Source organism: Enoplosus armatus, chromosome 7 (genome assembly GCF_043641665.1).
Source record: "Enoplosus armatus isolate fEnoArm2 chromosome 7, fEnoArm2.hap1, whole genome shotgun sequence".
NCBI classification, from domain to species: Eukaryota; Metazoa; Chordata; class Actinopteri; order Centrarchiformes; family Enoplosidae; genus Enoplosus; species Enoplosus armatus.
In genome coordinates this window covers 264,357-286,663 of record NC_092186.1, presented here as the reverse complement: position 1 = coordinate 286,663, position 22,307 = coordinate 264,357, and the positions used below count along the sequence as shown (strand labels likewise).

The 22,307-nt window shown below is 42.1% G+C and overlaps 1 protein-coding gene across 1 annotated transcript; it reads left to right on the top strand.

Annotated features, from left to right (window-relative positions):
* The first annotated feature begins 3,588 nt into the window (after nucleotides 1–3,588).
* On the top strand, nucleotides 3,589–20,010 carry palm1a (paralemmin 1a). The gene is made up of 10 exons (XM_070908841.1): nucleotides 3,589–4,091; nucleotides 4,473–4,518; nucleotides 5,436–5,516; nucleotides 9,087–9,214; nucleotides 9,459–9,522; nucleotides 11,080–11,101; nucleotides 11,178–11,246; nucleotides 12,006–12,080; nucleotides 13,530–13,661; nucleotides 19,427–20,010. Exons 1-10 carry the CDS (start codon nucleotides 3,589–3,591, stop codon nucleotides 20,008–20,010), a joined length of 1,704 nt encoding a protein of 567 aa, XP_070764942.1.
* The last annotated feature ends 2,297 nt before the right edge of the window (nucleotides 20,011–22,307 follow it).

Here is a 22,307-nt window from a genome sequence, read left to right as displayed (position 1 = left end):
GGGGCAGCTGTGGTGGTAAGAGGTGTGAGAGTTCAGCCCCAGGTGTGATGAGGGGGTTGGGGCTGTTGGGCTGGAGCTGGTGGGTGATGGTGTGGGGGATGGTGTCAGGACTGTCCCATTGTCTTTCAAAGCGACAGTAGAAGTCGTTGAGGCTGTTGGCGAGGTGTCGGTCGTTAGCAGAGTTGGGGGCTCTTGGCTTGTAGTTGGTGATCTGCCTGAGCCCCCTCCACACAGAAGCAGAGTCGTTGGAGGAGAACTGGTCTTGTAGTCTCTCTGAGTACAGTCGTTTAGCTTCCCTCACCGCCTTGCTAAACTTGTACTTGGCTTCCTTAAACTCTGCTCTGTTGCCACTCTTAAACGCCTCTTCCTTTTCCAGCCTCAGCTGTCACAGTCTTGCTGTGAACCAGGGTTTGTCGTTGTTGTAACTCACCCTGGTCCGAGTTGGTACGCAGCAGTCCTCACAGAAGCTGATATATGAAGTCACAGCCTCTGTGTACTCATCCAGACTGTTGGTAGCAGTCCTGAAAACATCCCAGTCAGTACAGTCCAAACACGCCTTCAGGTCCTCTGCAGCTTCACTGGTCCACTTCTTCGAAGTTCTCGCAACAGGCTTAGAAAGTTTTAATTTCTGCCTGTATGCAGGAATCAGGTGGACCATGTCGTGGTCAGAGTGTCCCAGTGCAGCGCAGGTGATGGCGTTACTGACTGTGGTGTAACAGTGATCCAGAGTGTTCCCCTCCCTGGTGGGGCATTTAATAAACTGTTTGTATTTGGGGAGTTCATGTCTGAGGTTACCTATGTTAAAGTGACCGAGGACAATAACTATGGAGTCCGGGTTGGTCTGCTCCGTTTCCAGTATCTGGTCGGCGAGTGCGCGCTGTGCGTCCTGCACGTTGGCCTCCGGTGCAATGTAAACACCGACCAGAATGAATGAAGCGAACTCACGGGGGGAGTAGTAAGGTTTACAGTTTATGAAAAAGGTTTCCAGGGAAGGAGAGCAATGCCGTCGGATCACTGTCACGTCGTTACACCAGCTGCTGTTGATGTAGAAACAAATACCTCCACCCTTTGTTTTGCCGGAGAGGTGTGCGTCGCGGTCTGCTCGGAGAAGCTGGAATCCGTCCAGCTGCAGCGTTGCGTCGGGAGTTCTTTCCACCAGCCATGTCTCCGTGAAGCACAAAACAGCAGATGAATAAAAGTCCTTGTTTCTCCTCATCAGCAGCTGGAGTTCGTCCATCTTATTCCCCAGTGAGCGCACGTTAGAGAAAAATATTTCGGGCAGCGGTGTGTGGTGGCACGTTTCCCTCTACGTCGACGTAGAGCTGCAAAGGTGAGAGCACCTTTGACCAGAATGTCCCATAAAACAGTTAAAGGTGCAAGAAATTCGGGAAACAAATCCACTGGAGTTGTTCCCCTGATGTTCATGAGCTCTTCTCTGGTGAAAGAGCTCCTTGAACCAAAACAAAAAACACCGTTTACAAACAAAACAAGGCAAAACAATGCGCTCCAACAGACCGAGGCAGCCATCCGCGGCGCCATCTTGGTGTCATCTTGGTGTTGTGCCAAACCTGATGACCCATGTTATCCCAGCATGATCTGACAATGTTCCAAAGGGCTTCTTGTGATGTCACAGAAGGCTTGGCTTTCTGAGTCTTCAAGTGCCCCCCCATAAATAGTTCAATGGGGTTGAGGTCAGGTGACTGTGGAGGAAAGTCCATGACAGTCAGGACTCCTTGGTCTTCTTTGGTCTTCAAGTAGTTCTTGCAAAGCTCTGAGGTGTGTTTGGGGTCCTTATCCTGCTGCAGTATGAATCCCTCTCCACAAAGATGCAGACCTGAGGGTACACCATGTCTCTGAAGAATGGAGTGGTGCTTCTCCTTGGTCAGGGTATAGTCGATTCCCTGCAGGGGTCCAACTCCAGAGTAGGCAAACCCTCCCAGTGATGAAGGCAACCCCCCCCAGTGATGAATATTCCCACCACCATGTTTCCCTGTTGGTTTGATCCACTGCGGTATCATTCTCTCTCCTGTTCGTCTCTTTACATACACCCTTCTGTAACTGCCAGAAATCTCTAACCTGGATCAGTAAATAGGACTTTTCTTCATCGACAGTAAAATGCTGCTGTTTCTTAGCCCACCCCAAGAGTTTGGCCTTGTTTCCCCTTCTGAGAAGTGGTTTAGAAACTGCTACTGGTCCTCTGAGACCACTACAAGACAGCCTTCTTTTGACAGGACTTTTGCTGATCTTTATTTAGCATATTGTGTATCTGTGATGAAGGTGCTTTTCTATCTCTCGGGGAACTAAGCTTGATGTATTGATCTTCTGATGGTTTGGTCACTGTTGGTCTGCCTGATCGAGCTTTGGATACAACTGATCCTGTTTCTGCAAAGTGTTTTAGAGTTCCATGCACTGCCCCCTTAGAAACCTTTAGTCTGGCCATGATTTGACTCTGAGAAAGCCCCTCTTTGCTCAGATTAACAGTTTGACTTCTGACACTTTCACTTAGTTCTGATGTCATGCTTCCCACTATCACAAGGCCGCTTAAATTTGATTGCTGACCTAAAAATATGAAATATGAAATAACAACTTTTGACCATTGCATGTCACTAACAATATCTAATTGAAGAGCCCCTTTAAAAAATGTGTGTCTGTGAGCACCCGCCCCTTTGTATTTAGTCTTTTAAAAAACTGGACCAGGTCTGAATCAAACAACCAATCAGGGTTAGTGAGCACGTAACTGGCCAATCATTGATGTACAAATGATGGCTTCTATGGAAGGTTCCACCTTCTGGATTGGAGTGTGAATCAGAACGGTTGGAAGAGAGGAATCAAAACACAGAACCCGTGATTACCCTGATTGGTTGTTTGAGTCAGACCTGGTTCTTTCTGCTCACAGGGTTTACTTTTATGTTTACCTCATAAATTGAAACTTTGGACAGAAAACAAGGAAAAGCATAATAGGTCCCCTTTAAGGGAACCTTATAAACAATGTTTATTTATCTTCTGGATCAGTGACATTAAATGTTTTATATACTGTTTAACATATATTTTAAAGGTCTAGATAAAGTTTCAAGACAAAGTTCTGGTGGAGAGATATTAAATCCATAATATATATCAGTAAATAAAATCCACTGAGTTTAATTAGTGAGTAACTGTTGAGCATAAACTCAGACAAATAACATCTGCGTCCTGACTGAGTTAATTTCTTACTTTCAGTCTGAAACAAGAAGAAACAACAAAGTAAAGACAGGAAGTTTGTTAGTAAACCAACTCAACAGACCTTAACACAAACTTTAAACTTACACTAAGTTTAAAGGTAAAACCTAAAAAACTGAAATAGAATAGAATCATACTTTAGATTAGTCTATTAACTACAATTCAGTTTTTAGATAAATCTCCTTCTCTCTGTCTATAAAATCATCTCGCAGAAACAGAAACGTGTTGCAGTTTATAAAATCTTCTTCAGCAGTATGTTGTTTGTGAGCAGCAGCTGGTCTCTGGTGGCTGACTCCACCGTTAAACAAAGAAGATTCAGTAGCAGTGAGCTAACAGCTAGCGGCTAACTCTCATGTGACAGTCAGGCTGCAGATGAACAGCAGCTCTGTGATGCTGAGACTCAAACATCCAGACTCAGACATCCAGAATCAAACATTCATACTCAGACATCCAGACTCCGACATCCAGAATCAAACATCCAGACTCAAACATTCAGACTCAGATGTCCAGAATCAAACATCCAGAGTCAAACATCCAGACTCAGACGTCCAGACTCAGACGTCCAGAATCAAACATCCAGAATTAAACATCCAGACTCAGACATCCAGAATCAAAGATCCAGACCCAGACATCCAGAATCAAACATCCAGAGTCAAACATCCAGACTCAGACATCCAGACTCAGACATCCAGAGTCAAACATCCAGACTCAGACATCCAGACTCAGACATCCAGACTCAGACATCCAGAATCAAACATTCAGAATCAAACATTCAGAATCAAACATCCAGACTCAGACATCCAGAATCAAACATCTAGACTCGGACATCCAGAATCAAACATCCAGACTCAAACATCCAGAGTCAAACATCCAGAGTCAAACATTCAGACTCAGACTTCCAGAGTCAAACATCCAGACTCAGACATCCAGACTAACAGCAGTACCTCCACAAACTAAACTCCACTCTCCTTCAGTGTTCTGAAGCCTGATACTGGTACTTCCTGTCCACATTCTAAGATAAATGGGTCATTGATAAGCAGACTGTGGCTTCACCCACACCCCTGACCTCATGGGCGAGCCCCCCCCCCCCCCCTTGATGTATCACCTCCTGTGGATCAGGATGTATACAGAGTTTAAAAACTGTGTAATGCTCTTTTAAAGGTAATTAGAGCTGAACGTTTGTAATTGACATAAAACATCAGAAACTCCGTCCTAACATGTTTGTCTGTCTCTCTGTCTCTCTGTCTGTCTCTCAGGGTGAGTGAAGCTCTCTGTCAGCAGGATCGATCGCAGCTCCTTGCAGTGAGTCCAATTTACATACTGTCAGTGAACACACCACCTCAACACAGATAAATACACACATGTATGTTCATACATGATATATGATATATATATGATATCTGATAGCAGCAGACATTTCAAACCTCCAGACACACCCTGAACGCCCCCCCATCCCCTCCTCTGTGAGCTGATCTGAGATCTGTTTCAGAGCTCTTTCCCTAATGCACTTATTGATCCACACACACTTATCTACTTCCTGTGTAACTCTCAGACCTCAGCAGTAACTGCAGTAGTATTAGTGGTAAAACTGTGTGTACATGCTATAATACTGTGTAAAAATGACTAAATGAAGTACAGTTGAAATGAGTCTCAGGATATTAAACATGGTATAATCCATTGTTTGCTTATTGATAGTGATGTTGTAAAACACACAGTTCAAATAAGGTGTTGTGAAAAGTAGTCAAAGGAAACAGCACAGTTTTCTGAAGATAATTGAAGTGTTTTGACTTCATACAGTTAACTAGTTTTAACTACATACAGTTAACTGGTTTTAACTAAATACAGTTAGAGAGTTTTAACTAGTTTTAACTACATACAGTTAGCTAGCTTTATTTACTTTTAACTACATACAGTTAGCGAATTTTAACTGCATACAGTTAGCTAGTTTTAACTACATACAGTTAGCTAGGTTTAACTACATACAGTTAGCGAGTTTTAACTAGTTTTAACTGCATACAGTAAGCCAGTTTTAACTACATACAGTTAGTTAGTTTTAGCTAGTTTTAACTACATATAGTGAGCTAGTTTTAAAGTCGAGATTAAAGTTAGGTAAAGTATCAGTTGAAGTGTAAGATCTGAAAACAGTTGAAGTGTCAGTGATGAGAGGTCCCAGTCTCCACATGCTAGAAGCTTTAACTCTGTTTCCCATCATGCCTCAGGAAAAGAGGAAGTGGCAAACAGAGATTGAGAACAAGAAGCGTCAGCTGGAAGACGACAGGAGAGCGCTGCAACACCTGAAGGTGAGACAGACAGACAGACAGACAGACAGAGTGATGGTTCAAATCCCGGGAAAACTGTCTTTGGATGTAGTTTCATCGTGACACCTTGTCGTGGGTTAACTTTCATTAATTAGTATATCAACAACTTTGCAGTGTGTAATGTAGATTTTCTTATGCTGTCTGCTGGTTAACGTCGCCTTATTTTAAATATAATGCATATGATAATAATATGTCTGTGACTGACTGATCAAATAAACCTGAACAGAAAATGTCCAACAAGATGCCAAAATCAGAGTCAATAATGACATAATAACGGGTTAATAGCAGATTATAATATAGCTGTATAATGTATAATGTAGCAGATATAAAGCCATGTATTGTTCAGTATTTGTTATAACTTCTCCTATGAAGGCATATTTTATATTATTACAGCTGTTTTATGATATTATCATTATTTCTTCATAGAGCAGCCTTCACTCATTATAGTTGTTAACTAATACATGAGATACTGAGGTCCTTCAACATCTGCCGGACTATCCTAAGGATGTTCTATGAGTCTGTGGTGGCCAGTGCTATCCTCTATGCTGTTGCATGCTGGGTCAGCAGTCTGAGGGTGGCAGACTCCAACAGACTCAATAAACTGATCCGCAAGGCCAGTGACGTTGTGGGGGTGGAGCTGGACTCTCTGACATTGGTGTCAGAGTGGAGGACGCTGTCCAAGCTGCGGGTCATCTTGGACAATGTCTCACATCCTCTCCATGACGTACTGGTCAGACACAAGAGCAGCTTCAGTGGGAGACTCATTCCTCCCAAATGTACAACTGAGTGCCACAGGAAATCATTCCTGCCTGTGGCCATCAGACTGTTCAACTCCTCCCTCTGAGTGTCAGACACTCAGAAGACACAGACTGATTCTGGACTTATTTCACCTCTGTCAGCAACCACTTCCTCATTATTTATTCGAGTGCAATACATATATATATATCTATATATATATAGATATAGATATAGATATACGCAACAGAGCAATATATATATATATATACACACACATACATATACATTGTTATTGTATATATTTTTTACTTTTATTTTTCACTTAAATATTGTAAATGTGTATATTTGTTTTTCCTATTTCTTATGTTTATATCTTATTTTTGTACATACTCTTATTTCTAAATTTATGCTACTTTCTACTCTTGAATGGGAGCACCGGTAACTGTATAATTTCCCCCCGGGGATCAATAAAGTATGTCTGATTCTGATGAATAAACACTGAGATCAGCTACATTATAGTCTGTTATTAAGTGTTTATTAGGTAATGCTTGATTTTACAGGTTTGCAAATTTCATGGTAAGTAGGTGATAATTAGACAGTAACGTGTTTGAAACTTCTTTGAAACTACACCCAAATTACCCCAACATTAGCTAATAATTATATTCCGCTATTTCCCAATAAGAAGGTAATAAATAGCTGGTAATTTCTTTAATGCATTTCCAGGAAAGTAATACAACGTTAATTGATAATCATGAGGTAACAAAAACGCTTTACTCCAAGGTCCGTCAATCCTTGAAATTTCTTGGAAATTACAACCAAATAATTGTATAATTATATTCTCTTTCCCAATTGATAATTAGCAGGTAATTTATTTTACATGGTCCTACCAAAATATGCATAATTAGACTCAAAATATAGAGGAATTACATACCTTTGTAATTAGGCCTACATTCTTTTACATGGACATTATAGCACCTGTCTGCTCTAACCCCTAATAACCCCCCCTAATAAAAAACAAAATAAACGCTAACTACTGAACTAGCTAGCTAGTGCTTACACATTGGTCAGAAGAGTCTGTGTGTTGCTAACTAATTTAATGGTTTGGATTGTTTGGTTCATTCATACAGTTTCAGCGAGTTTAAGTTTTGTGAAAAACCGAACCGTAACTTCTTATTAGGAAAGAGCAGAATATAATTCTTAAATCATTTTGCAGTAATTTTCAGTACATTTTGGGGCAATTCGGGGATCATTTCAAAGAAATTTCAAACACGTTACTCGCTAATTTTCACCTAATTACCATGAAATTTGCGGACCTGTAAAATGAATCGTTACCATTTATTACATGCTTATATGCTGGTTACACATTCAGACAGGGGGGTTGAAGTTAAATGCTGCTGTGATTTGATTAAATTAGGCTGAAACTAATGACTGTTTTCATGTTTGATTAATCTGTCCATCATTTTGTCAGTTAATAATAATTTAGTCTTTAAACATCAGGAGGCAGTGAAAAATTTTTTGTTCAAAGCTGAAGAGATTCAGTTTACTGATAAAAAACAGAAAAACAGATGGACTGAGACATTAGAGACATTAGAGAGGCTGACAGCAGAGGATGGAGTGAGGTGATAACTGAAATAAATAAGATATTAAAACAACATTGTGACACTGGGCCCCTCTTCAAGATCAGGTCAAATACAGCAGCTGCTGATCGTGTACAAATAATATTACTAGGCAAATCTGCATGGGCAAACTAATAATATAAAATAATAACAATAACAGTAACTTTGAATGAAAGTAAACAATAACAATAAAAAAATATATAATGCGATAAAACAATTTAAAAACAATATAAACCAACTAATGACCACACACAGTAAACCAGGAGCCTGTGGAGCCCCTGAGGACCAGTTTGCCTCGTTGCTGATCCAGCCTTGTATTGTTCAGAGTCAGTGAGAGGGATTTATTTACAGTGTACATCCAGAGGTGTGGTGGCCCGGAGCTTTATGAGGCTGCAGACTATGAACAGCTGCAGAGTAAAAATATCTGCAGCTGATCTCAGATCGGCTGCTTTTAATGCAGGAACGACAGAAGCTCTGTGACTGCTTTCACTCTCAGACTCACAGCCGCTGCTTTCAAATAACTCAGAGTATTTTTAACGCAGCACACACAGAAACATGTCGGCTTCAAATATTATCTGATCTGGAGTCAGTGAAGATCTGAATAGAAACTGATAGATGAACAAAAATAATATATAATATAATATATTTAATATAAGTGTAAAAAAAAAGCTAAACAGAGAAAATAAAAGTTGTTTTGTAATTGTTGTATAAATTATAAAGTGTTATAAGATAAATTACAAATCTGAACTGTTACATTTGAATTTGAATTCTGTCCTGATTTGAGCTTTCTTGTAAGGAAAATAAAACACGACATCGGGATTCTTGTGAAATCTATCAGACATTATGAAGATGGTCATGAACGAGCTAAAATCCGGATGTTACGGACATTATTAAAATTCAAATGTTAAAGCCCAGTTAGCACTCTGCCTGTCAACCTGAAAAAGTTAACTTCATGTTCTGTTTAATTCTCATTATGGCACTGACAGAGTTTTCATGTTTTATTCTGTCAGTAATTATCTGTTGATTAAACAAGTATTCATTGCTTCATGTGTACACTTACTGATTAAATTATTTGATTTTAATATTGGCAGCAACAGGCTTCCATAACTACTTTTTTATGCAACAACATCACATTGTGTGTTTTTATATGTTTATACACGATGAACGTAGCGTGATTGTATTTCCTGTCTGGCTTCAGTCGAAGGCTCTGAGGGAGCGCTGGCTGCTGGATGGAGCTCCATCTGCTGGACCAGAACAGGACGATGTGAAGAGACAACTGGAGCAGGATGAGGCCAAGACCAGAAACCTGGAGGAGACCATCAACAGGTCTAAACTAGTTTGATTTAATCTATTCTAATGTAAAACCAGAAGCCTGGAGGAGCCATAACTCAGTCAAATCTGAACACACAGACATGTAACACATATTAATATTAAATCTTCAGACAGGATTTAAACAACAGGAGGACCAGCCAGTTCACAGAAAAGCAGGAGGCCTGGCTGTAATTATTACTGGGGGGGGGTGAAAAATGACCCACATACAGATTAAAATCCCTGTCTTTATGTGTTGCAGGTTGGAGCAGGAGCTGGTCAGTTTGGAAACTGGAGCCGTGAGTCAGACCATAACACACACTACTGTGAGTACACACATAACACACACACACACACACACACAAAGTTTGCATCTTTATTCATATTGGTCAGATTATATTAGTCACATTAAACTAGTCAGATTACAATAATCAGAGTACATTAGTCATATTACACTGGTCAGATTATATTAGTCACATTAAACTAGTCAGATTACAATAATCAGATTACATTAGTCATATTACAGTAGTCACACTACACTGGTCAGATTACAGTAGTCAGATTACACTGGTCAGATTACAGTAGTCACATTACACTGGTCATATTACAGTAGTCAGATTACACTAGTCACATTACAGTTGTGAGATTACACTGGTCAGATTACAGTAGCCAGATTACACTGGTCAGATTACAGAAAACAGATTACACTGGTCATATTACAGTAGTCAGATTGTAGTAGTCAGATTACACTGGTCAGATTACAGTAGCCAGACTACATTGGTTAGATTACAGTAGCCAGACTACACTAGTCAGGTTACAGTGGCCAGATTACACTGGTCAGATTACTGTAGCCAGATTACAGTAGTCATATTACACTGGTCATATTGCAGTAGCCAGATTACACTGGTCAGATTACAGTAGTCATATTACACTGGTCATATTGCAGTAGTCAGATTACATTGGTCATATTACAGTAGTCAGATTACGGTAGTCATATTACACTGGTCATATTACACTGGTCATATTACACTGGTCAGATTACAGTAGTCATATTACACTGGTCATATTGCAGTAGTCAGATTACATTGGTCATATTACAGTACTCAGATTATGGTAGTCATATTACACTGGTCAGATTACAGTAGTCAGATTACACTGGTCATATTACACTGGTCATATTGCAGTAGTCAGATTACATTGGTCATATTACAGTAGTCAGATTACAGTAGCCAGATTACTCTGGTCAGATTACAGTTGTCAGATTACACTGGTCAGATTGCAGTAGTCAGTATACATTGGTCATATTATAGTAGTCAGATTACAGTAGTCATGTTACACTGGTCAATTTACAGTTGTCAGATTACACTGGTCAGATTACAGAAATCAGATTACACTGGTCATATTACAGTTGTGAAATTACACTGGTCATATTACAGTAGCCAGATTACTCTGGTCAGATTACAGTAGTCATATTACACTGGTCAGATTACAGTTGTGAAATTATACTGGTCATATTACAGTAGCCAGATTACTCTGGTCAGATTACAGTAGTCAGATTACACTGGTCAGATTACATTGGTCAAATTACAGTAGTCAGATTACACTGGTCATATTACTGTAGCCAGATTACACTGGCCAGATTACAGTAGTCAGATTACACTGGTCATATTACAGTAGTCAGATTACTCTGGCCAGATTACAGTAGTCATATTACACTGGCCATATTACAGTAGTCAGGTTACACTGGCCAGGATGTTTATTCTTATTGTGGCTGTATAGAACTCTGCAGCCTGTAGGGGGCGCTAGCAGGAGTTTAGGCTGCAGTTCTGTTTCTTGTTGGAACTTTAAATTTGAACTTCCTCTCTCTGTCTTTGTGTTTACAGGTGTCATCAGGATCAGTTAAAGGTAAATGTCTTCTTCTCTGTTTGTTTTTGTGTAGCTGTTTTCTCTCCTCTCCCTCTCACTGTGTCTCTGTGATCAGCTGTAGAGGTCAAAGGTCACAGCAGCCATCAGCAGGACAGAGCTGCAGCTTCAGGTCAGATAGTTCAAGGTGAGACTCTGCTGGACTCTATTGGACTCTGTTCTACTGTGTTCTGTATCTGTAATCAGATTACAGTAATCAGTTTGTTGTAGTCAAATTACAATAATCAGATTACAATAAATAGATTATTGTTGTCAAATTACAGTAGTCACATTAGTCTAGTCTGATTACAGTAATCACATTATAGTAGTCAAATTAAACAAACAAGATTACAGAAATTAGATTACGCTGCACACAGTAATCAGACTGCGGTAAAATTACAGATTACACTAGAAATTACAGTAGAAATATTAAACTAGTTAAATTACATTATTGTCGTAGTTGTAGATTATAATAATTTGGTCATCACATTACAGTAAAATACAGTCATCAAATTACGAGGGCTGCCCCCTCAGTTGACTGAGGTTCTTCAAGTGGAGCAGCCGTTTTGCTTTTTGTCACCTCGTCACCCTGAACCTCCCGCCGAACCCTGCTCAAAAATCTGGCAGTTCAATGAAGTGTCTATATGAATATATATTATATTATATATCAACAGATTGTATTGAACAGCCAAATCCGTACAGATTACTGTCGTCAGATTACACGAATCAGATTACAGCTATCAGATAACAGTAGTCGCATTACTGTGATTAGAGTATAGTAATCAGATTACAGTGGGTCTGAATGGATCAAAGAGGAATCAACAAAGTGATGACCTTCTGATGACCTCACACTCAGAACTTCAGTCTTTGCTCTGTCTCTGCGCCCGCCTCCTTTCTTTCCCATGAGCCTTTGCAGAGGTCAAAGTTCACAAAAGCCCTCGAATGAACAAACCAAGAGAGGCGACGGAGGAGATGAAGAGAGGTGAGTCACAGAGGAAGAAACAGACCAACAGATGCAGTTTCTACTGTTACAGAACTCAAACCTGTCCTTTAATAAAACAGACCTGAGTGTACAGAAGAATCAATAAAAACTAATAAAAACTGTTAATCAGACAGACTGTTGATGTCCTGCCAAAAGTTAGCGTAGAGCTCTGATTGGCCACTTCAGTTCATAATCACAGCAGCTGCACATAGAGATGTGTAGAAAGCCAAACATGGCTGCCTGCTGGATTAAACCATAGACTGTATATAAAGATGGATGACATGACAGCCCCCCAAAAGTAAAGCCAAAACATCTCCATTGCCCCCTGGTGGATGGCTGCAGTATAGGTCATAAGCCCCGCCCCCTCCATGTTAGCAGATGAAACATGGGCCAAACTAAAAAAATCAAACAAAATCAAATACATTTTTCCCAAAGATGGTTTCTGTCATTTCAGGTAGTTCTTATATCACGCTGATGTTTGTTCAAGTGTTCATTTTTTTATTATTATTTTTGTTGTTATTTGATGCTATAAAAACGGGGTGAGACATCATGATTGACAGTTCAGATTGACTGTGGTGTGCTTGCGATTGGGTCGGACGGGTGTATGATAGGGACCTCCTGCTCCTGCGTCCGACGTTCAAGGTGATTAAACCCAAATTGAATGGATATCATGTTACATTGTCAATTCACAGTATTCTTGCGTCCCTCAGTAAGAAGACAACATTACCAATTTGTTAGTGAATGGTCAACGCCAGAACAACAAGTGAACAAGAACAACTAGCCCTCTAACATCCCTCTAACTCTCAGCCAATCACAGACGATCCCTCATAGGTAGCTGGAGTGACTGACAGGCTTCACAGCTTCCAACATGGAAACATGTTGACTGCAGTAAACAGTCCTTTTCATCTTGGCTGACCTTCTATCTTTGAACACTGTGACACTCGTAACATAACAGTAAAATACCTGTTAAAACTCTGTTATCATACAATCGTCTGCAATCACAAGTAAATGGTCTTGACTCCAGTCTGAATGTAAGTCTAGATCAGAGACCTGGTTCAGGTCAGAATCATGTCTTAAACCAAAGACCTGTTGACCACAAACAGTAGAGGTGAGCAGAAGTTGGGAGGTCAGAGGTCACAGCAGGTGACAGGTGAAGGGAAGAGGTGACATCAGTAGGAAGAGTTCAGATAAATGTGTCTTTATGTGTAACATTTAACCGTCTGTTGGTCTGTCTGTCTGTCTGTCTCTGTGTGAGTTGGTCAGCTTCAATGCTTTAATTCTCAGTCTTCTGTTTAAAATTTTTCTGTCTCTATCTTAATTAGTTTTGCTTTAAATCAGCAGCAGCAAGGCTGTGTGTGTGTGTGTTTGTGTGTGTGTGTTTGAGTCTGTATGTGTTTTGTTGACCCTGTGTGACCTCCTCTAACCCTACCCCCCCACCCCCCCCTCCAGCGATGTACTCGGTGGAGATTAAAGTAGAGCGAGACAGATTGACGGGGGAAACCAGGGTTCTGTCCACTAACACTACACTTCCTGTTGACCTCTCTCACCAAGGGGTCAAAGTTTACGAGGACGAGCGGAAAGGTGATGTAAGCAAACAAAAAAACAGAGATTTATGAGACGTTACATGCTGAACCAATATAGAGGCCCAAAAGGGGATAGCAAAAAACATTTTGAACCAGGTAGTTTCTAGAGAGTGCCAGGTAATTTCTAGATAGTGCCAGGTAGTTTCTGGATAGTGCCAGGTAGTTTCTAGATAGTGCCAGGTAGTTTCTGGATAGTGCCTGGTAGTTTGTAGATAGTGCCAGGTAGTTTCTGGATAGTGCCAGGTAGTTTCTAGATAGTGCCAGGTAGTATCTGGATAGTGCCTGGTAGTTTGTAGATAATGCCAGGTAGTTTGTGGAGAGTGCTAGGTAGTCTCTAGATAGTGCCAGGTAGCTGCTAGAGACTGCCAGGTAGGCTCTAAATAGTGCCAGGTATTTTCTAGAGTGCCAGGTAGTTTCTAGACACTGCAAGGTAGTTTCTGGAGAGTGCCAGGTAGTCTCTAGAGAGTGCCAGGTAGTTTCCGGAGAGTGTCAGGTTGCATCTAGAGAATGCCAGGTAGTTTCTGGAGAGTGCCAGGTAGTTTCCGGAGAGTGCCAGGTTGCATCTAGAGAATGCCAGGTAGTTTCTGGAGACTGCCAGGTAGTTTCTAAACACTGCCAGGTAGTTTGTGGAGAGTGCCAGGTAGTCTCTAGATAGTGCCAGGTAGTTTCTAGATAGTGCCAGGTAGTTTCTAAACATTGCCAGGTAGTTTCTGGAGCGTGCCAGGTAGTCTCTAGATAGTGCCAGGTAGTTTCTAGATAGTGCCAGGTAGTTTCTAGAGAGTGCCAGGTAGTCTCTAGAGAGAGCCAGATAGTCTCTAGATAGTGCCAGGTAGTTTCTAGAGACTGCCAGGTAGTTTCTGGAGACTGCCAGGTAGTTTCTAGAGACTGCCAGGTAGTCTCTAGATAGTGTCAGGTAATTTCTGGAGACTGCCAGGTAGTTTCTGGAGAGTGCCAGGTAGTCTCTAGAGAGTGCCAGGTAGTTTATAGATAGTGCCAGGTAGTTTCTAGATAGTGCCAGGTAGTTTCTGGAGACTACCAGGTAGTTTCTAAACACTGCCAGGTAGTTTCTAGATAGTGCCAGGTAGTTTCTAGAGAGTGCCAGGTAGTCTCTAGAGAGTGCCAGGTAGTTTCTGGAGAGTGCCAGGTAGTCTCTAGATAGTGCCAGATAATTTCTAGATAGTGCCAGGTAGTCTCTAGAGAGTGCCAGGTAGTTTCTAAACACTACTAGGTAGTTTCTAGAGAGTGCCAGGTAGTCTCTTGAGAGTGCCAGATAGTTTCTGGAGACTGCCAGGTAGTATCTAGAGAATGCCAGGTAGTTTCTAGAGAGTGCCAGGTAGTCTCTAGATAGTTCCAGGTCATTTCTAAACACTGCTAGGTAGTTTCTGGAGAGTGCCAGGTAGTCTCCAGATAATGCCAGGTAGTTTCTGGAGAGTGCCAGGTAGTCTCCAGAGAGTGCCTGGTAGTCTCTGGCGACCACCAGGTAGTCTCTAGATAGTGCCAGGTAGTTTCTGGAGACTGCCAGGTAGTCTCTAGATAGTGCCAGGTAGTTTCTAGATAGTGCCAGGTAGTTTCTAGAGAGTGCCAGGTAGTCTCTAGAGAGTGCCAGATAGTTTCTGGAGAGTGCCAGGTAGTATCTAGAGAATGCCAGGTAGTTTCTAGAGACTACTAGGTAGTTTCTAGAGAGTGCCAGGTAGTCTCTTGAGAGTGCCAGATAGTTTCTGGAGACTGCCAGGTAGTATCTAGAGAATGCCAGGTAGTTTCTAGAGAGTGCCAGGTAGTCTCTAGATAGTTCCAGGTCGTTTCTAAACACTGCTAGGTAGTTTCTGGAGAGTGCCAGGTAGTTTCTGGAGAGTGCCAGGTAGTCCCTAGATAGTGCCAGATAGTTTCTAGATAGTGCCAGGTAGTCTCTAGAGAGTGCCAGGTAGTTTCTGGAGAGTGCCAGGTAGTATCTAGAGAATGCCAGGTAGTTTCTAGAGACTGCCAGGAGGTCTCTAGATAGTTCCAGGTAGTTTCTAAACACTGCTAGGTAGTTTCTGGAGAGTGCCAGGTAGTTTCTGGAGAGTGCCAGGTAGTCCCTAGATAGTGCCAGATAGTTTCTAGATAGTGCCAGGTAGTCTCTAGAGAGTGCCAGGTAGTTTCTGGAGAGTGCCAGGTAGTATCTAGAGAATGCCAGGTAGTTTCTAGAGACTGCCAGGAGGTCTCTAGATAGTTCCAGGTAGTTTCTAAACACTGCTAGGTAGTTTCTGGAGAGTGCCAGGTAGTATCTAGAGAATGCCAGGTAGTTTCTAGAGACTGCCAGGAGGTCTCTAGATAGTTCCAGGTAGTTTCTAAACACTGCTAGGTAGTTTCTGGAGAGTGCCAGGTAGTTTCTGGAGAGTGCCAGGTAGTCCCTAGATAGTGCCAGATAGTTTCTAGATAGTGCCAGGTAGTCTCTAGAGAGTGCCAGGTAGTTTCTCAACACGACTAGGTAGTTTTTGGCGAGTGCCAGGTAGTCTCTAGATAGTGCCAGGTATTTTCTAGAGACTGCCAGGTAGTCTCTAGATAGTGTCAGGTAGTTTCTGGAGACTGCCAGGTAGTTTCTAGAGACTGCCAGGTAGTCTCTAGATAGTGTCAGGTAATTTCTGGAGACTGCCAGGTAGTTTCTGGAGAGTGCCAGGTAGTCTTTAGAGACTACCAGGTAGTTTCTAAACACTGCCAGGTAGTTTCTAGGGTGTGCCAGGTAGTTTCTAGAGAGTGCCAGGTAGTCTCTAGAGAGTGCCAGGTAGTTTCTGGAGAGTGCCAGGTAGTCTCTAGATAGTGCCAGATAATTTCTAGATAGTGCCAGGTAGTCTCTAGAGAGTGCCAGGTAGTTTCTAAACACTACTAGGTAGTTTCTAGAGAGTGCCAGGTAGTCTCTTGAGAGTGCCAGATAGTTTCTGGAGAGTGCCAGGTAGTATCTAGAGAATGCCAGGTAATTTCTAGAGAGTGCCAGGTAGTCTCTAGATAGTTCCAGGTCGTTTCTAAACACTGCTAGGTAGTTTCTGGAGAGTGCCAGGTAGTCTCCAGATAATGCCAGGTAGTCTCTGGCGACTGCCAGGTAGTCTCTAGATCAGGGGTGCACAGACTTTTTCAGCATGCAAGCTACTTATAAAATGACCAAGTCAAAATGATCCACCTAGTATAACAATGCAAAACATATATTTATTTATAAATATATTGAGTATTTTTTATATGTACAATATATGTTGGTGTACCTTGCATAACTGCATGAACCCATATTGCACAATATAACTCTGGGATGCATCTTGGCGTGCTTGTACGCGCATGCGTGGTGATCCATGTGTCAGAAAAGATCAGATGTCAGACTGGCTGCCCTGTATGTCAATCAAGTGACAAATTTCATACTGAGGATGGATGATAGGCTGACGTCTATTTTTTTAATGCCATGCAATCTACCCACACTACCTTTGCGATCGACCGGTAGATCGCGATCGACGTATTGGGCACCCCTGCTCTAGATAGTGCCAGGTACTTTCTGGAGAGTGCCAGGTAGTCTCTAGATAGTGCCAGGTAGTTTCTAGAGAGTGCCAGGTAGTCTCTAGAGAGTGCCAGGTAGTTCCTAAACACTACTAGGTAGTTTTTGGAGAGTGCCAGGTAGTCTCTAGATAGTGCCAGGTAGTTTCTAGAGACTGCCAGGTAGTCTCTAGATCAGGGGTGGGCAAACTTTTTGACTCGCGGGCCGCAATGGGTTCTAAAATTTGACAGAGGGGCCGGACCAGGAACAGATGGATTGAGTGTTTGTGTGAACTAATATAAATGACATGTAAAAGCCATTACATGAAAGGATTTGGCCTTTAACAGGTAGCAAAGCATGAATATGCAAGGCTCATTGTACAAATTGTTTTTCAAATGCATTCATTTCATAACACAGTAGAGAAACTCACGTTCAGTTTCAGTGGGAACAGTGTTGTTGATCTCCCTTTTTTGCCAGTGCATCAAAGTCTGGAGTTATATTTGTTGTGGCAATTCTCAGGATAGATCCGAGGTGTTGGTCAGTTAACTTGGATCTGTGACGGGCTTTGTTGATGTTAATGACGCTGAATGTCTGCTCACATACGTAGGTCGAGCCAAACAACGTCAGCATCTTCTTGCCTTTGCTCTCCGGACACAGCAGACCTGCTGTCTCTACCATGCATTCTTTCAAAAACTCGCCTTTGGAGAAAGGCTTGCTAGCCTTTGCCAATTTGAATGCCAGCAAAAAACTTGCCTTGGTACATGACTCTTGAATTGCAGTTTGTCGGTGAAATTTTTTTTGCTGAGTCTGTAAATTAGCTGTCAACCTCTGAGCCGTAGCTGCCGGTTCTTGTGTTGACTGCTTGCTAGCGTAGTTAGCATGCTTCGTGGCGAAGTGGCGGCTGATATTGTATTCTTTGAAAACCGCAACAGTTTCTTGGCATATCAGGCATACAGCCGTTGATCCGACTTCAGTGAAAAAATATTTTGTTGTCCACTCATTATTAAACACTCAGCACTCACTGTCCACTTTTCTTTTCTTTGGTCCGCTCATTTTTACAGAAGGGCTCAAAGGGCAAAGCGCAAAAATTAAGTAGAGAGTAATACACCACACTCCAACAAAGGTCAATGTGTCTGGAGTGCGCCATCTATTGGGGAAACGCAGGCATTGCAGGGAAAAGGTCAAATGAATGAGGTTAAATTATGATATAATTTAATTTATTAATATAATTTGGACAAGTTCGGTGGGCCGGATTAAAAAGCCCAACGGGCCGTATATGGCCCGTGGGCCGTAGTTTGCCCATGTCTGCTCTAGATAGTGCCAGGTAGTTTCTAGAGACTGCCAGGTAGTTTTTAAACACTGCCAGGTAGTTTCTGGAGAGTGCCAGGTAGTCTCTAGATAGTGCCAGGTAGTCTCTAGAGAGTGCCAGGTAGTTTCTAGAGAGTGCCAGGTAGTTTCTAAACACTACTAGGTAGTTTCTGGAGAGTGCCAGGTAGTCTCTAGATAGTGCCAGGTAGTTTCTAGAGACTGCCAGGTAGTCTCTAGATAGCGTCAGGTAGTTTCTGGAGACTGCCAGGTAGTTTCTAGAGACTGCCAGGTAGTTTCTGGAGACTGCCAGGTAGTCTCTAGAGAGTGCCAGGTAGTTTCTAGAGAGTGCCAGGTAGTCTCTAGAGAGTGCCAGGTAGTTTCTGGAGAGTGCCAGGTAGTTTCTGGAGAGTGCCAGGTAGTTTGTGAATAGCACGTTTCCAATTTTCAAAGAAGTAAAACTTCTCTGGACATTTAAAGTTCATGAAGCAACCTGTAAACTAAATAGTCCTTTGTAATAGTCATGGCTGACTTGAAGTAAAACCTGACTCAGCATGATACCTGCATGCTCACACTACACTCTCCTCTTCCTCCTCTTCTTCATGTTTCTCACAGTGACTCTTCACATCAAATGATTAAGACAAAAAACAGAGAAAGTCACCTGAAAGTCACCTGACAGTCATTTGACGAGCAGACTTCATCAGGTGACAGAGTTCAGTACAGACCTGAAGGAGGAGGAAGACGTCTGCAGCTGAAGGTCTGATTGTTGATTAAAGAGTAACTTTGCTCCTACCTATTTTCACCTTGCTGCAGTTATGTACAGGTGTACTCCAGTACACTGTGACATATAGCAGGAGGATAGTCTGTTTCTATTGGTCCTTCAGCTGGAGATCAGGTGTGAACTGTAATAGCAGTGTCCTGATCTGGACTCTGATCCTGATCCTGATTCTGCCTCTGTCTCTCAGTGGTCCATGAGATGAACGGTGAAGATGGCGTCCAACTGCTCAGCTTCTCCGAGGTTGAAGAGCTCATCCACAAAGCCGACGAGGCCTCGATGATGTCACAGACTGTTGCCACGGTGACCTCTCTCCCGACAGCGGAGGTCCAAGAGGAGATGGGTCCCAAGCTGCCGCTGCCGGAGATCACTGGGCTGGAGGCCAAACCAGATGGCGAGCCAAGCGCGGGTGAGGCCAGCGCAGAGAACCCAGTCACCATGGTGTTCATGGGATACCAGAGCGTGGAGGACGAGGACGAGACCAAGAAGGTGCTGGGGCTGCAGGGGACGGTAAAGGCTGAGCTGGTGCTCATCGATGACCCTGATGGAAAAACATCTCCGGGCGAAGGGAAGGAGAAGACCAGCGGTGTTCAGACAGCAGTTCTGCCTCAGCCTGCCTTGACTGCCCTTCCCTCCTCCACCAAACCTCCCGAGACGATGGCAGCGGCGGCGACGAGCAACGGGGAGTCGAAGGGGGAGGCAGAGGAGGTGCCGGAAGGAGCGGTGGAGATAAAGAAGGAGAAGCAGCCGTGTAAGTGCTGTAGCATCATGTGATCCTGCGGGGGCGCTGCTTTGACATATAATAACATAATATAAAAATAAAAAGGACAGAGACTTTCCAAGACAAAAACAACAGGAACTAAACTCCACCCACTGCCCCCAGCCCCACCTCTAACAACATGACATCATTTCCTGTTTCTTCATTCTCCTTTATTTTATAAAACCCTTCTTTACTTTTTTCTTGAAGCCTTTTTACTTTTGTACTCCTCATGTTTCTAGTTGTGACGCCTCAATGCATCTGATTAGCATTAGTATTAGCATTAGCCATGCAGTCCTGAGAATTGTAACATAAACCTCTCTCTTTATAAGCTCTAGAATATAAAACAGTGAATCCATTTTAGAGTTGTATTTATTTGATTTTGTAAGTTTCTCCTGCTGCAGTTTCACTCGATGATTCTGTTTGTTGGAGTCTTTTCAGCTTTTTTGGGGTTTTATAAGAGAAAATAAAAGTGACCTGACGGGTCGACTCAGTGCTGAACAGAAAAAACTGATTTTGTATTTGTGTTTGCAGACAGACTCCGTCACCTCCATCATCCTCCATCACATCACATGATATCACATATCCAACATGAGTCTCTTAAACCTGCGATTTCATTCATTCAGTCGACAACACAACATTTTTCTTTCTTTCATAAAACCTTCATGACTGACAGCTGACTGAACATCTGTGGCTTAATGGTCAGACTGAATTGACTGTTCACTAAGCCCCACCCTCCTCATGGTCAGTCTGTCCATGTTTATACATATTAACAATGATAACACTGGCAGAGTAATTTTTGCAGAGATGCTGCAGTCAGCTAACATATCTCAAACAGCTGCTGCTGATCCTCGTTGGAGCTCTGAGAGGAAACCGAGACTGTAAATCACTGAATGTTTCATCAGCAGAAGCATTACAGAACAAACACGCCGATGTAACAGGAAAGTCCCTGAAACTCACCCAACAGAGTTATTTCTGCCCCGTGTCTCTCGTCTGTTTGTTGCCTTTCAACTTTGTGGTGAAGTTATGTGAATCAATATTAAATCCTTCATATCTCATTGAACCAGATATTATCATTGTCATAATGCAAAATCCTACTAACTAAATAATCTGAGTATAAATATATATAATATAAATGTCGCAGTAGCCTGCAGAATAAATAAAGTCAAGATAAATAAATATGAGGTGTCCCAGTTTATTTTTACCTGGAGTCTCTGTAAGACGTCTGCTAACAACCAAGTGAAGACAACACGTCTTTACACGTCACAGGTTTTGTTGCTCGTTCGTAAAGTAACAACCAGACTAAAGGTGTTCTGACAGGATGGGAATTTTCACCTTGTTTATTTGTCCCAAACAGCCAAGAACAACGTGCTGATTTCATTCGGTTTTGTCTCTGTGTTCAGGAAACAGACTCATGAAGATGCAGGATAAAAGTGAATATCTCAAGTTGAAACGTCTTCAACTCACATGGTTGCGTCTTCATGTCAGTTTGTTTCAGGTTTAATAATTCAGGTCACTCAGTCATCAAAACGCAAACTTTGCTTTGCAGTCCGTTTGAAGAGACAGTCATGCTAGCATCTGTATGTGCTGCTTTGAACTAAATGCTAACATCAGCATTCTAACATGTTGAGGTGATGAAAAGAATCAAACTTTTTACAATCGTCCTGAGGGGAACATGAATGAACCACATTTCATCACAATCCATCGCATAGCTGTTGACATTTCAGTCTGGACCAAAGTGGAGGACAGACAGACGGACAGACAGACGGATGGACTGAGGGCCATTAAACATCCAATACAGCTCATCATTTATTCCTCACTCACTGACCTGCTCTCAGGGCGGCCATGTTGTTGTGATTCAGCAACAGTCAATAAACAACATGTGATCGTTTTTCTTCATAAGCTCCTGAAAAGCTGATTTTCTTTCTCAGTTGAAATTTAGCTTTTTGTCAGTGGAGCTGATGTGAAGCAGTGAGACGTCCTCAGAGACGAACACGCATCAGGTTTAAATGGCTTCATGTCTTCCATCAACAGATCTACACTGATCTGCTGACAGATGGTCGCCACGGTGACGACACAACAAAGATGGCCGACTGAAACAGATAGTGAGGACAAGAAGAGACGGATGAGCTGGTCCTCGTTTGTGTTAAAGAAGCACTGAGACGAGACATTTTGTCCAAACTCAAAGGTTCATCCTCTGAATGTTCTGACTGTTGATATCTGGAGGCTTCCGGCATGATGAATTTATTAACATCAGATCAAAAAATACAAAATCCTGAATGAACGTGAATGTACATCAGAAGAAATAAACCGG

Excerpts from the sequence above, each read along its gene's own strand:
- palm1a (XM_070908841.1), top strand. The coding sequence starts at position 3,589 with ATGAACAGCAGCTCTGTGATGCTGAGACTCAAACATCCAGACTCAGAC. Across the intron at positions 4,092-4,472 it reads TCCAGAGTCAAACATCCAGA|GGTGAGTGAAGCTCTCTGTC; the intron begins GTCAAACATTCA and ends TCTGTCTCTCAG. Across the intron at positions 11,247-12,005 it reads TTCAGGTCAGATAGTTCAAG|CCTTTGCAGAGGTCAAAGTT; the intron begins GTGAGACTCTGC and ends CTTTCCCATGAG.